This window comes from Hyperoodon ampullatus, assembly GCF_949752795.1.
Source record: "Hyperoodon ampullatus genome assembly, chromosome: 6".
NCBI lineage: Eukaryota > Metazoa > Chordata > Mammalia > Artiodactyla > Ziphiidae > Hyperoodon > Hyperoodon ampullatus.
Window position 1 is genome coordinate 21465368 of NC_136919.1, and position 15898 is coordinate 21481265.

The window sequence follows — 15898 nt, forward strand, 5'->3', positions numbered from 1 at the left end:
AATAGAAACTTGGCAAGAAAGAACATATGGGACCTTATTAATTATACACATATGGATATGGTGTCACAAATGGCTTCTATATAAAATAAACTACAACACACTATTAGGTTGAACTCCCTTTCCAAGCACAGTATTGCATATTTTTACTTTTGCTTGGAGCAGGATTTGTAACTGTGGTCATTTTAGCTAACATCAAGAAAAAACTGTAGCTAGTCAGGTGCTGGCCTGAAAAGCAGAAATAATTCTATGAAACTGTAGTCACTGCTGTTAGATAAACTAGGCTGCATTGTCAGTAAGACCCCATTGACAGTGCACGTGTTTTCCTCTTCTTCAGCCCAGGCTTGGGATGGGAATTCTGAGCCCAGGGTGTGGGTGCTCGACAGAAATTATTAGAAAAACCCAATGTTGCAGCAAGACAGTAAGACTGCTGCTGTTCTCAGCTGCATCTAGAACTTTTTTTTTTTTTTTTTTTTTGCTGTACGCGGCCTCTCACTGTTGTGGCCTCTCCCGTTGCGGAGCACAGGCTCCGGACGCGCAGGCTCAACGGCCATGGCTCACGGGCCCAGCTGCTTCGCGGCATGTGGGATCTTCCCGGACCGGGGCACGAACCCGTGTCCCCTGCATTGGCAGGCGGACTCTCAACCACTGCGCCACCAGGGAAGCCCTAGAACTTTTAACTTGACTTCTAAGTCTTGGCTTTGAACTTCCTGATTTCTTGGACCAGATTCCGATGGTGGACCTGCTTATTTGATTCAACCATGTGTTTTTAAAGTCTGAAAACACCATGCTAACTTTAAACAAAAATTTCTCTTTTCTAAGAGATGGAAAAACTGTTTCTCCCCCTTTTGCCCCATTTTGATAATAGTACAGGGCCAGAATCTATTTAAGACATTTAAAAGCAGATTTTTACTAGGGTTATGATAGCTTAGAGAAGCAGAATTCCAGAGAATTCTGTATTGGGAAAATGCAACTTGGAACTCCTCTAAGAATCAGCACTAAAATTAAACCAAGTGTCTTATCTCATTTGATAAGGAGAGAGACTTGTGGATATTGAGACAGTTTTTTGCATGACTTGAGGTCACTGGGCTCATGTGCAGCTCAGCTTGCTCTTGTTCTCAAGGTCCAGGCTTGTGGCTACCTAAGTTAGAAGCAGAAAAAAATTCTGAAGAACTAAGTATAGCTGGGGTGCTTTGACTGACTGTGCTTATTCCACAGCTTTTGAAGATCCTGATAGTGCCGTTGATGACCGAGATAGTGACTATCGCAGTGAGGCCAGCAATAGCATCCCACCTCTTTACCATACGACTTCCCAGCCCAATGCTTCTGTGCACCAATTCCCTGTGCCTGTGCGATTGCCACAGCAGCTGCTGCTTCAGGGCAGTTCCCGGGACTCTTGCAATGACTCTGTGCAAAGTTATGACCTCGGTTATACAGAGCGGCGGGCCCTCAGGTGGGTATTGGGAACAAAGTACTTTCTCTTCCTAGTATGCAGGTCCCAGGATGCAACTGACATCAAGGATTTGGGTACCTTAATCTGAGGTGACAGAGGAAATATAGCAGTATGGTAGATCAACCTGCAGCCATTTTATGTAGATTCTGTCTTTTTTTTTCCTCTTCCATATGTTCACATTTATGCATATCCATCAGTAAGAATTTTCTTTATGATCATCAGGTGAGGTCAGGCCCACTTGGGGTGGATGGCTGAAAAAAACCTCCTACCTCTCTGCCCAGCCCAGTGATTTTGATACACCTTTCACCAAGATTAAAAAAAGAAAATCACAGATGTTACATGCTTGGATAATTCTTCCTACCTAAATATTTCCCTGGGAACTTCAGAAGAAAACCAATATGATCTCACTATAGCAGATTTAGTACTTTTGCTGGAACTTAAAAAAAAAAACCTTTTAATTAATTTCTTAAATACATAAAACATTTACATGTAAAAATATATTAAGGTGTGCTACGTACTATACAGCAAAGAATTTCCCATCCACACCTGTTGTCCTCCTCTACTGCATCACCTTCCTGTCTCCTAGTTCTCTTACCACCCTTGTTTCTTATTACCCTTCCGTAGACCATCATCATATATTTATGAGTATAAAAGCAAATACATACATATGTGCTCCCTACTCGTCCCCCAACTTAAAAAAAAAATCAGACTTAAAATTTAGAGAAACAGTACAATGAACACACATATTCATGTTGCCTAGATTTGCCAGTTGTATTAACATTCTGTTACATTTACTTTATCTCATTCTCTCTAATATATGTTTATATACACACACATTTTCTTTTTTTGGCTGCATCACATAGCTTGTGGGATCTTAGTTCCCCAACGAGGGCTTGAACCTGGGCCCTCGGCAGTGAAAGCACAGAGTCCTAACCACTGGACCTCCAGGGAAGTCCCACACATACATTTTTTTTTTCTGAACCATTTGAAAGTAAGTTGCAGATACCATGTTTCTTTACCAGGAGGTACTTCAGCATGTAACTCCTAAGAAAGAGGACTTTCTTTTACATAACCTTAATATTATGATCACACTCAAGAAATTTGACAATACAATGATATTATTTAACATATAGACCATATTTAAATTTTTCCAGTTGTCCCAATAATGTCCTTTATATATATTTTTTTTCCTTTTTGATGCAGGATCCAATTAAGGATTATGGTACAATTACATGTAATTTCCCTGTTTCTGTAGTCTCCTATAACCTAACAAAATTCCCATACTTTTTTTTTATTCTTTTCGTCTTTTGAGGCACTAACATTTTTTGAAGAGTCCCAACCAGTTTTGAGAATGCCTCTTAATTTGGTTTGATCTGATTATTTTTTCATGTTTATAATCAGGTTAAACATTTTTGGCAAAAACACTGCATAGATGTTTCCTTCACAGTGCCTCAGCAGTCACATTTTACCTTGTCTCATTATTGTTGACGTTTAGTTTGGTCTCTTGGTTAATCTGGTATACATACCAGATTTCTCCAGTGTAAAGTTACCTTTCTTTTTGTAATTAAGGATCTCTGGGATGACACCTGAGATTGTGTCAGTATTCTGTTTCTCCAACAACCTTTTATCCATTGATTTTAGCATCCATTGATGATCCTTGGCTGAATCAATATTTTACTGGTTGGAGGTTAGTTTTTTAAAAAACCATTCCAAGTTAGCTCATACTTTTGGTTGCTTAAATTGACCATACTATAGGATGATCTCATTTTTTTGCCCACCATACCAAACTCGTGAATATTTATCCTGAACCTCAGATGGTCATATACCTGCTAGACAACATCCTGACTCAGTTTACTATCATCTCTGAGAGTATTTTCAGTAAAATTTTTTCATATATCAACCATCATGTAGAATTCTTACTCTTCATAATTTGAGTCTAAAAAGAAATGTCACAGGAATCCTACTGAAGTTGGTCCCTACTTCTTGCTGGTTTATTGATTGCATATTTGCATATTTTATTCATTTGGTTTTAGTTGTTTATACTGTCTTTAAGAAAAAAACATAATAGCCAAAAAAAATTCTTTTGGCCCTCTTTCCCCTCTGTATTTGTAAACATTCATTGTGCAGGCTAGCAATAATAATGGCACATCAACCTAAATGACTGCAGTTGTCCAGAAGAATATGTAGTTTACCTGATCATTACCCTGTTATCACTGCTGTAAAAAGTAACACTTGGAGGAGCATTAGTGATGTACTTGTAAGTTGCAAATTTTTTTCCTAAAATTTTTCTTTAATTGATCATATATAAATCTGATTAGTTTTCTGTATCAGTATATGAAATGAGGTTAAAGAGTAAATATTTTATCATCTCCAGCAGAGGAAAAGTTAACATGATTTTTTTTTTTTTTTTTTGCGGTATGCGGTCCTCTCACTGTTGTGGCCTCTCCCGTTGCGGAGCACAGGCTCCGGACGCGCAGGCTTAGCGGCCATGGCTCACGGGCCTAGCCGCTCCACGGCATATGGGATCTTCCTGGACCAGGGCTTGAACCCGTATCCCCTGCATCAGCAGGCGGACTCTCAACCACTGCGCCACCAGGGAAGCCCCTAACATGATTTTTAAGTAAACTTGTATTATAGTCGTTTTTAACTTAAACTTTTGAAATGATTTTTCTTTAAAAATTTTTGAAGAAATTATATCACTAGTTTGCTTTTTAAACTTCTATTACTGTAAATACTAAGTTCTTGGAAGTAGTCTAAGACCTTAAGTTAGGGCTTTTTAGGAAGAATTTAAAATCTTTGAGGGAACAAACATGTTCGTAGTACCTTCCAGTAAATTAGAAGTGTAAAAATAAATAGTTTCAGTTACTACAGCCGTGGCTATCTACTGATTTAAGTTGGAACGATAAAGACTTCTTCCAGGATGGAGTTAGTTTAGATTGAATTTTTGAGGATGTCTGAGAGTGATGAAACTGCATGTTTAATATATATATATATGTATATATATATATATATAACCAGAATAACGGGAAATACACGTATATTGTATAAAAATATATAATTTGAGGTTTGACAATACTGTTGGACTTTGTTAGCTGTTATAGAGCCAGAGTATCTCTAGTGTTGAGAGGGATCAAAAGAATATTAGTCTCACTCTTGATGATTTTTAGTGACTAAGTGACCACTTTGATGTTGTTTCTCTTTCCTAAATAAATGCTAATGGCTGTTAGATCTATAAAAGAACACATTGAGCTGACAAGCTCCGAGTCTGCAGGCCCTCTCTCCACCCCCACCTCAGTACCCAGGAAATAGGCAGTCTCTAACTTCAGTGAAAGTAAGGTTGGCTGTCTTCTGTATTCACTGACTTAAGTTGGGTGTGTAGCTTCTGATTCTGTAATCAGTATAGGGAAGGATTTTCATTTCACTGTGATCCTCAATACATATAGCCTTTAGATTTCACAAACGACAAATTATGATGCTTTAAATAATTTTCTCTTTGTATTACTATAACAGGGTTTGACTTATGGTAGTCAGAGATTATTTTTATTATATTTTATACATATTTTTCTTTTTAAAAGTAGTATGTTTGACTATATTCTTGGCTGTACTGCCTAAAATACAACCTTTGGCAAGTTAACAGCTTGGCGGCTTTTCAGATCCAAATTCATCAACAAATTTAGATTTCTTGAAATCCCTTGATATATTTTCATGGAATATATAACAGTTCTAAACTTTGGCATTGTAAATATATTCTAAATATTGATGGAATATGTTCATTTTGTTTGTTTCTTTCTTTCTTAGAAAACAAAAGAATCCTAAATAGTTAATGGTAGCAAGTGAAGTATTTTAAAGTTGTTATAGGTATTCTTTTTCTAATGTGGAAAAACTTTTTGACTACATTGCTATAATACTGATTTAAGAACATGTGGATTTCCTTATCTTGTCTTTTCAGTCTGAATGGTTTTTATCAAATTGATAATTTTATTAATTTTAGTTCTCTCATTGAATATGTACTAAATCTTATAATTTTTCTTCCTTTCCCCTGTTTTTCCTTTTTTTTCTTGCCTTACTATTCCTCCATTTTTATCTCTTTACATCAGACAAGGCTTGCAGGTTCAAAATGACAAAATTAGGATTATTTCATATTTCTCTGATGTTGACTATGAAGAGCAAGAAGGTATATATGAGAAAATAGAGGGGAAAATGTCACAAGAGGCTCTAGAAAACAGTAACGTAAACTTAAAGGACGCAGGGGTAAAAGAAGTGAGAACTCTTTCAAAAACTGATAAATATTACAGCCAACAAATACAACCAAAGTACAAGAATTGGAAAAAGATACCATCTCAAAGCCAAGAGACAGAATTCTCTACTGCCTTTAATTATGACCTTAAGTTTGAAACATCTACTTTCTCTAGATATCCTCAGAAATATCATACAGTAGATAGGAGAAGGAAAAAGACACCCTTATATAGTCATTTTGAAGACACTGAAAAAAGCCAATATGATGATAAATCAGGAACTAAGACTAACTTGAAAAGTACATATCCTAACACTGAAAATTGTGACCTTTGCCACGTTGAGAAGAAGGAACAAAATTACCCAGTTTTGCGTCCCTACAAAAATGGATTTGTGGTTAAGAGTGGCATGTGGACCACTAACTTGGAAAGTCGTGATTATGATCTTCCTGGTTGTTTTAAGAACTGTGAAAAGTCATCTGGCTTAAACCAGCATGTCACTAATTTCACTCCATTAGATATTCTTGAAGATTCTGCCAGCAGTACTTCTGATGAACTTCTGGGTTCCCCCATTTCTGATAAGCAGGAAGATTTACTGTCACCAACATGTCATCCATCCAATGTCCATCATATTGGAGGTTTTCCAGAAGAATATTATGGAGCAAATCCTGCATTTGCATCACAAAGGATGAATTGTGCTACAGACACACTTGGAAATCTGTCTGGGTCCCCCATGGAAGAGATGACTCCTTCCTCTATTGAGGAACCCAAGGAGGACTATATTGATACAACGGGTGAGCTTCAGTGTTTGGTAGAAACAGTGTCAGAATATTTAGCAGAGAAGGAAGAGGAGATTAATAGATTTGGCTCCCTTTCAAAAACTAAAAAAACACTTAAACACAATAGTACTGTTAATAATGCAGAACAGAAAATGCCAGGGGATCAAATACCATCTTTAAACATTGTCAAGAATGACAAGGACAAAGCCATCTCTTTCCCTGAGCTGAATGGAGTAAAATGTGCTGTTGGTTCTTTATTCACTTCACTCACAGAAAAGGTGGGTTCAGGCACAAAGCATCTAACAAGCTCTGTGGAAAAGCTGGTTTATTTAGTTCCAGAGAAAACAGAAACTCTTAATCAAACAGAGGCGATTAATTCACAATCTAGACCCAGAGCCAAGTCAGTATCAGAGAAGGATCTTTCCATACAATCTCCATCTCCATTATCTTCTCAAACAGTTGACAATAGGGACGTTGGCAAACATGACAAAACCTCTGAAAATGAGCACGTGGACAGTAAAACTGGAAGTTTAAACTTTCAGGATCCAACAGAAACTATTGGAAGGGACTCTGCTTCACAGAGTCAGAGTTCAGTTATAAAGTCTGTTTGTAGCATGCTAAATCCATTAAAAATCTTTTTGGAAAAGGATGAAACCAAAAAAGATGATGACCAGAGCAAGCCAACAAGAAAGGAAAACTTTGTTGCGTGTGGTTCGGAGTCAAATCAAGGGGGAGATACCCTTGGCAATGATAGTAGCATTGTCACTTTAGATAGGAGTGATAGAGAAACTCCTCACTACCAAATGCCCCTAAGTGAGGATTTGTTGTCTTCCCAAGCAGCCATTGAACATTCTAACTTAGCTCATTCTGCAAATAAGAAAGATGATGTTGCGAGTCCGTTGGAAAGAGAACCCTGTACAGATCTGTCTCTGTTACCAGATCAACGAAAAATATGTGCCAAAGATACTTTAGGACATCATTGTGAAGCTGGCAGCAGAACTGCAAATAAAGAGCCATCTTCAAAGCCATTAGAGGGGGACAAAATTACTGGTGACGATGATTTCCTTGAGCCACTCAGAAAATCCTTTAGCCAGTTTTTGCTCACTTCCCCTGAGACCTATTCAAAGGAGACTTTGTCAGACTCTATGAAAATTCACCAGTTGGAGGAAGATGGATGGGAAAGGGGCCCTAAGAAAGGTGGACATTCCTTTTCCTTTAGTGGAAAATTAGATATTCCATTTTTCAAAGTTCTTAGTCATTCTGAAAAGCAGCAGGATGTAAGAGAGAAAGGAAGCATGTTCCCTTTGTTTAAATTTTCTTCCACTGACAGCCATAAAACTGTCAACGACCAGAGTTTTCATGGCTCAGCAGTAACCACTGATGAAGAGATCCAAAGAGACTGCCATGCAAATGCCAAACTTAGTTCAATAAAATCTACTTCAGTTCCAAATATTCATAGTAATCTAGGGAAATTTGGTGATATAAAGACATCTAATAAGAGTGACCAAATAAATACTCCTGAAGATGTCACACTTAATAAAATAAAGTCTTATTCGGCTCCAAATATTAATAATGATCTTGGGAAATTTGGGAGTATAGAGGAATTACACTCAAGTGACCACACAGCAATAGAGAACTGTGAAAGAGATACCTTAAACATTCCTGGAGTTGTGTCTAAAGAGCATATACCTTCAGATTCTTTAGGAGAAAGTAAGAATTTTACACAAGTGACATCCTCAACAGTACCAGACTCTTCATTAGCGTTTACTTCTACCATTTCGAAACCCACCTTGGTTGATGAAATGAGTGATGACAAACTTGTAGATAAAGCTTCCAAGAAAAGAACCCAAGGAGGCCTTCTTTCTGGCCTGTTTAACAGGTTTTCTTCTCTTGAAAACTTGTCTAGTCAACAAGAATTAAATGTGAAGAAAGATGACTCTCCTCACAGGAATAATACACTGAGCTTATTCTCTGGAATATTTAACTTGATATCAAATAGCAGTATGACTGATTGTAAGCCAGATGAAGCAAAGTCCATGTCTTTAGGTGACCTAAAGGGTTTGAATGGAAAAAAGCATTTATCCTTGGATGAGATCCCTGTTACTTCATGTGTGACTTTTGAGAACCAGAGGAACCATGAAAAACAGGAAACTTCTGACTTCATAAAAAGCTGCTTATCTTTACCTAAAGAAAACATACCATTATCTGATGCTTGGGTTGATAACCATTATTGCCCTCCTACATGGAAAAACCAGCAAAGTGAAAAGAATTTCCCCTCTTCTGAGAACAGTGTACTTCACTGCACTCCAACTGCTCAGCAGGACCTATTAGAGAAATCTTTGGCTAAGAGGCAGACACCACACCATGCTCTGGAGGCAAAACTACATGAAAATTCTAACAAGTTAAATTCACCTATGCTAAATACTAACATTCTTAGTCAATCAAACCACTATCAGGCTTTTGAAGAGATGAACAATCCTTTCTCTTATGAATGGGATTCTGATATAAAAGATTTCTCTAAAAATTCCAGAAAATTTCAGCCAGTTTATTATATGTTGAATCAAAATACATTTCCATCAGCCGATGTTTTCTTGTGGCCTGACTCAGAAAATCCAGCAATAAATTTTTGCCAAAAAGATCAAAATGCAAATATCTTGGAGTGGAGAACAAATCTAAACAGTGTCATTTGGTGTGACTTACCACATGAATCATTCAACCAGTTAGCATTTAATGAAGATTACTTATTGAGAGGTGATATGTGGGCGGCTAACTCATTATATGGAAATTCTTGTTATCTTCCAATTAATGAGACTAAGAATTCACTAGAAGAATTGCCCATTGACTTAAGTTGTTCTTCAGGCTCTGAGAAGAGTACGTGCCCGGTAGTTGATCTAGACTCATTAAGAATGGATGAAAACTTTGTTTATTCAAGTGTTGGTTATGAATACCAGGAATGGTTGTCATGTCTTGAAAATGGAGTGTGGTGGCCATCAGAGGATGGAGATTATGGATATTTTATGTTCCACGATGGTCAGTACATCTATTCTTTCCTTACTGATTCTACTGGTCAGTATGCATATTTATTTATACCTGACTGTTCTTATGAAGAGTATTTGAATTGTGACTTACAGACAAATGATCTATCAAGTATTACATTAGATGATAGCACTATTCCTGCTTACAGTTTTAAAGTACTTGACAGGGAAGACGAATTACTGTGGTATGTTGAAGAGGAACCAATTGATGACCCTCTTGATTTATCTGTAGTTTTGCCAAGAAGTGAGGGACCAATGCATCTAAATTTAGAAATGTTTTCACAAGTACTTGAAAAGTCAAGTTATGGCCAAAGGGATCAACCATTAGATTTTTCAGGCTATACTCCTCAAAAGTCAAAAGGAGATTTTGTATCTTTTAAAGAAAGGCTGGACGGTTCTGAAGACTCTGAGTGTACATTGGATCTCAGAAATCATCCCCAAACGATTGGTAATCATGTCTTAAATAAAAATCAAATTATAAAGGGAGATAAGAATCAGACTCTAGCGAAGGATTCATCAGTTAACCTTTCCAGTTGCTGGTGGATCCAGTCTTCTTCTGAAGAAGCTGCCTCTTTGGTTCATCCTGAAAATAAGACTAACATCCCACAGCAAACAGAAGAGATGTCATCATTGAACAAAGTGACTTCGTCATTTTCTGCTTTGGGTGCTTCAACTGGAAGTACTTTGAATTTTGATAAGAATGAATCCTTAGAGTCTTCAGCCATGCAGAAAATAGATCAGCAGTCAAACTTAGCAGAGATCACAAATGATGGTCTTCAGTCATTAATCTTGAGTAAGCAACTAGAGAGTAACTCCCAAAATGAGGAAGAAAGTCTTCTCAAGAAGAATTCAGAGAGACACATGGTATCCAATGTTCAGAGACCAGAATTTACTAAAAATATGAAGAAAGAATTCCCTTTAAATAAAAGCGTTCATGTGAAAAAACAAAGTTTGTTAAAATCTGTTTTCCAGGTAAACCAAGTAACTTCTCAGGCTCAATCAGATATAGAAGATGGCAAGATGATTACAGCTGATTCTGTTTCAATTCCTCTTGTATCACAGTTTAGTAGGGATGAATGCAAGAATTATGAGCCTCCTCAGGACCAGTCTTCCAAAGAGTCTGAGAGAACATTATTTAAAAGTACACTGAAACTCTTTGGTCGGGGAGAAGACTCTTCAGAAAGTGCAGTAGCAAACGAGAAACAGGCATCTCAAATTTTGAACTTCTTTAAAACCCAGGTGAATAAAGAAGGATCACCAAATTTAGAAAAGAATGGTGAGACAAATAGAAAGATATCATCTCAGGAAAAGAATGAATCTCCTGGTGTTTCAAATGTTTTTGGTTCCCTTGGGGATTTCTTTAAAACCAATGTATCTCCTAAACAGACAACTGAAAATATTTCTGTTTCTTCAATGACTAATAAGGATAAGGTCAAGTCAAGTCCTAATCCTGCACATCTAGCTAAACAGGATGTTGGGAACTTTCCTGCTGCACCAGTTTCCTCTAAAGGGAAGGTTCGAGTTAGAAATCTGAACAAGCAGACTACTATTGATGACAGTGAGCTAAAGGAACCATCAATTAGGGAGATCCAGTGTGATCATTTGACTGATGAAGAGGCAGCCTCCAGAGACCACCAACTCCCCCAGTCACCAAATTCATCTTTCTCAACAAGTTGTCTCAAAGAATCCTCCAGAGATTCTTCAGTAGAGACTAGTGGTGTGTCTACAGTGACAGAAGTTCCAAGAAGTGATAAAATATCATTAGATATTCTGAGCAGAAAAAATTCAAATGAACAAGATCATTTTTCTGACAAAGACCAGAGTTTTTCAACTGCCACAACATCTCCATTCCAACCAGAATTACCAACCAGAAAGACTATATTTTCTTTCCTGACTGGATCCGAAAAATCTGAGAACAGAACCTCTACTGCTCTACCAAGAACCACATCTCAAGGAGAAGGGCTATTCACACTTCCTTCCTTTTTTTCCACTGCTAACTCAGGCAGCAAGAAGAATGCCTCTCGTAATAGCTCTTTCAGTTTCTTCAACTTGTCCTTTTTGGATGAAAAGCAGCAGACTCCTGGGGAAAAACACAGCCTTTCAGCTGTTGCTCCAGTGACTTCCCAGCCTTGTAAGAAGCCAAGTGTTTTTGTAGACATGAGTGATACAATGACTAGAGAAGATTCTAATGACAGTAGAGGTAGCATAGTCCAAGAGGTAGTTCATGAACAGCAAATGGCTCCTTGTGTTTCCATTAGCAACACCACTAAGGTTACCTCCCTTGCAGATGAGCTCAATGTAGAAAACAACTATCCAGGAAAACTAGGTTCCGGTAATAGACCAGGGACATCTTTAAAAGATTTCCAGGTAAGTCAGTCACAAAAAGACATTGTTCCTCATTCACCACAATTTCAGGCACAGTCTGAAACACTGCTCATTGGTCCAGAGACCCTTGAGGTATCTCCCCATGAAGAAGAGGCTTTCATACAGGAAGCCTTTCTGAGTGACTCACCAGCCAGCTCTTTTTCACATGATAGCCATTTGGTTGAAAAGCTCAACCATTTTGACACATGTACTACCTACCACCAAAATGAAAGATTTACTAGTGACCCACTGAACTTGCCATTAGAAAAGGCTCCTGATGAGGTCTTAACACAGATCCTGGAGCCAGCTTCTTCCTCTGTGGAGCCAGGATGTACATGGCACCTCCAGAGTCAAGATGCAGATAAAGTGGAAGACAAATCAATGTTGGACTCTTCCGTAGAAATGCTTTCAGGGTTTGTGACCAAAGTGAAATCTTTCTCTGGGTCCTTAATTGAACCTCCTAAAACTTTCTCAGGACTTTTCTCTTCTCCTAAACCTCCAAAGAAGAGCTCCTTTTTCTCTTTTTCTTCTGGTGCATCATCTCAACCTCTCAAAGGTGAGTTATTTGGACTTTTTAAAAGTCCCAAACCAGAGACATACAAACAAGAATCATCTATTCCAGCTACTGCATTGCTTCAAAATGGTGGTTTCAGACATACAGAAGAATCAGTACCTCCTGAAAATTTGTGGAAAGAAGCCACCTTTGGAGCACTCAATTCAAAAGCTATAGTCAGTGACTGTAGAATGACTGTGGTTAGTGCAAAGTCAGACTCGGAGACCTTGACGGATGATCCTAACCTAACAACTGAAATGGAAAACAATAATATTCCTGACAATATTCCAGAACCCCAACGTTCTGAAACAATTGAGGCTGCATCTTCTGTCTCAGGGGACGATACTGGGCAAGGAGTATTGTCTCTGAGTGATGAAGGAGACATGGGGATGTTGCAGGGTACAGACACAGAGGCATCATTGGAAGCAGAGCATATCTCATTGCCAACACAGTTGCATCCAGAACCTATCTGGATTGCCAAAGAGCTTCCTCCTCCAATTCACCTACCTCTTCCTCTTGAGCCAGAGCCAGATATGCAATCTGCCTCCACAAACCAAGACTTCTTAGAGCTACAGGCAACCAATTCACTAGAAACCAATACTACAGTGTTCAGTGAGGCAAGTGTTGGCCGGAGTGCCACACTGGAAACCCAAGGATACCTTTCTCACTGTCCGTTGGAGGAACCTGTGCTTTGTGCCAAAGAAAACTATGGGATACTTGATGCCCAGAAAGGTCCACCCGCAGTCCCCAAGGAAACGGAGCAGCCAAGTCCTCATTTTGAAATCCCAAACATGATCAGTTGGCCAAAACTCCATTTCCCATCCTCTGCTACTGACTATCGGAAACCACTGAGCTGTTTCTTTTCCTCGCCTTCCTCCTCTGGCAATAGAGCAGCAGAGACTGGTTTAATGTCCAGTTTTAAGAAGTTGTCAACTCTATTTGAGGGAGTTAATGAGGGGAAAGGGAGTAGTGCAGTGGCAAGTGATTCAAAACTAAGGTTTGGAAAGAAGCTGGATCTTTCATTCCCATGGCCGAAAGAGAACAAATGGGACCCTGAACAAATGCCTGCAGAATCCTCCTCTCCAGTTTTGGTTATCAGCAGTGATCAGGACCTTAAATTCAGTGAGGCTGACAAAACTTTGGAGTCTTCTCAAGTGTCTGGGGCCAGTGCTGAGCCAGCTAAGGTTTTGACTCAGCCCTCTGGGACCTCTGGGCAGCTGGAGACCAGGCCAAGTATATGTGCTCATGAGCTTTCAGGGCCTGGAGAAGTGGAAAACCAGCAGGAAATCCCAGCATCTGGAGAACACGGGGGTACCAAAGATAACCTCTCTGACCTCACCTGTCCTTCAGAGAGTCATGAGGAAGAACACTGCACTGTCTCTGAGCTACTTCACCAGCCAGAAACACATGAAGAGGAGGCAGCGCCTGCTAGCATTGACTCTGTTTCGGATGTACAGCAGCCAGTTGCTCTACATGACATCAAGGAACCAAAGACCAGCAAAAGGCCTGTTCTCAACTAAAGCATCATAAATGATTTTAAAGAATTGACCATTTATGATGCAGTGACTTAGTGATAGCTTAATCATAGCCTGCTTTTTATCCTTCCTGTGTCTTTCCCAGCACCTGAGCTTCATGTTAATTAGGGGTTAAGCAAGAAGAAATAATAGGTGGATATTGTCATCTTCTCTTCTTTCTGCCAAATGTAATTCATTTATTGGAACAAGGAGCTTCCTGCTTAAAGGGAAGGCTAGGTCATGAGATTTACTCACTCTGGTTTGCTCTGCCTTGAATAATGCAGAATGGAGAAGGGAGGGCAAGAAGAGGCAGCAAGTCATTGAGTGGCATATATTAATTACAACCACATGATAGGCTAGAATGCTTCCTTGGGGCTTTGGCACTTATATCTGTAATAGCTAGGAGAGACCTACTTTGCTTTGCTTTTCCAAGTCTTCTAAGATGCTTTCTCCAGTGACAATGAGGGTATTAAGTAAAATACAAAATGCAAATGATGGCTTGGAATAATCTATACTATATATATTCCATATGGATTTGCACAGCTTCTTCCAGTCTCTGCATTTTACTACCCATGAGACTGGTGTCTGATAAGTGCTTTCAGTACAGTCTCACAGGAGCTCAGGGCTATCGTTTGCTGTAGTTATTCAGTCTGGAGCATTGTACAGGGTCCACCTGCAAAGGATACTATTATTTCCCCTAAGAAGAAGCACCATACAGGGCATTTTAAGAATGCTGCCTTGAATGCTGGCCCAAACCAGTCCAAAAAGGCTGGTCAAGTACTTTGGAGGTTATGTGAGTATGTGCGCACACATGTTCATGTGTATATGTGTGCTGGGAACTACTCAGAACAGTGGCTTGGTACCTATCCTGCTGCCATGGTATGAAGAATCAGAAATCAGCCTGGAAATGCCAGATAATTGGGAGGAATCATAGGGGAAATATCACTGGAAAACAATAATGATTTATCTTCATTTGGCCAAGAGTAAACATAAGCCCTTTAGTTAAAGCTTGACTCTTTGGCAAGGAAATTCCTTGTCCTTTTGCACGGAGGCTTTCCAGCAGAATACCAGAAGTAAAATGAAGGGCCTCTGACTTGGGATGGAACTATCCAAATGGGCTAGGATAGATCTTGTATTGATAGATCATCCCCAAGTCCCTCCATTTTGAATAGGACTGAATCCCCCAAATTCAGTATACGGCTTAAGGGAGTAACTTTGAATAGTATTCTTTCTGGTCATGATTCACTGCCACTTTCTCTGCTATAGCTGCTGCCTCTTATACCAGGGGAACAAATTTCCTTTCTGGGTATGGAAATTCAGGTGGTTGAGAGAGGGTTAGGCTGGCCTCATCAGGTACAGAAATGCATTAATATGGCCCTGACTCAGATCTTGGAGTTGGACTGTGTCCACTTTGCCCAAAACTGAGCCATGTCCTGAGAGCAACTCAGCTATAGATAGGCAGGTTCATCTTTGGGACACTCCCTATGCTGCCAGGGATACCACTGTAACATTCATGTTGTTGAGACCATTCCCCTGAGGAATTTCTTGGTCCTAGCCTCCATTTCCCAGTGGCTTCCATTACCTCATACAGATGGCTGAGAGATAATTGAAGGAACATGTTCACCCTCCTTTGCTCATTCTGAGGAATACACATTTACATTTACAATTGGAGAGGAAGAAAAGGGGATCTCTCTCAATTTAATAGGTAGTAGAAAAAGGGAGTAGATTCATCCATCCATTTTATTCTGTGGAAATTGGAAAACTTTAATCACAGCCACTGGACAAGTTTTTTAAGAAGTCCGAGTAGAGAATTTTAGGCATAAACAGACTATTTTAATAATTCTTAATCCTACTTACAAAATAGCATGTTAAGATAAAGAATTCTTCAAAGTCAATTGCAGGGTTGAGGTTAAGTGCTATTGGAGAACCCAGCATGTTGTGTTATTTTTCCTGTTGTGATTTTGCTGAACA

The 15898-nt window shown here is 39.0% G+C and overlaps 1 protein-coding gene across 4 annotated transcripts in view; it reads left to right on the top strand.

Annotated features, from left to right (window-relative positions):
* UNC13B (unc-13 homolog B) overlaps positions 1-15898 on the top strand; it is a gene marked incomplete at both ends in the record, with an annotated part of 221087 nt that overhangs the window by 110614 nt on the left and 94575 nt on the right. For all 4 annotated transcript variants that reach the window (XM_079705886.1, XM_079705887.1, XM_079705885.1 and 1 more), the window contains one exon: positions 1216-1450. In XM_079705886.1, the coding sequence (XP_079562012.1) occupies positions 1216-1450 (235 nt within the window). The remainder of the gene's footprint in view (positions 1-1215; positions 1451-15898) is intronic.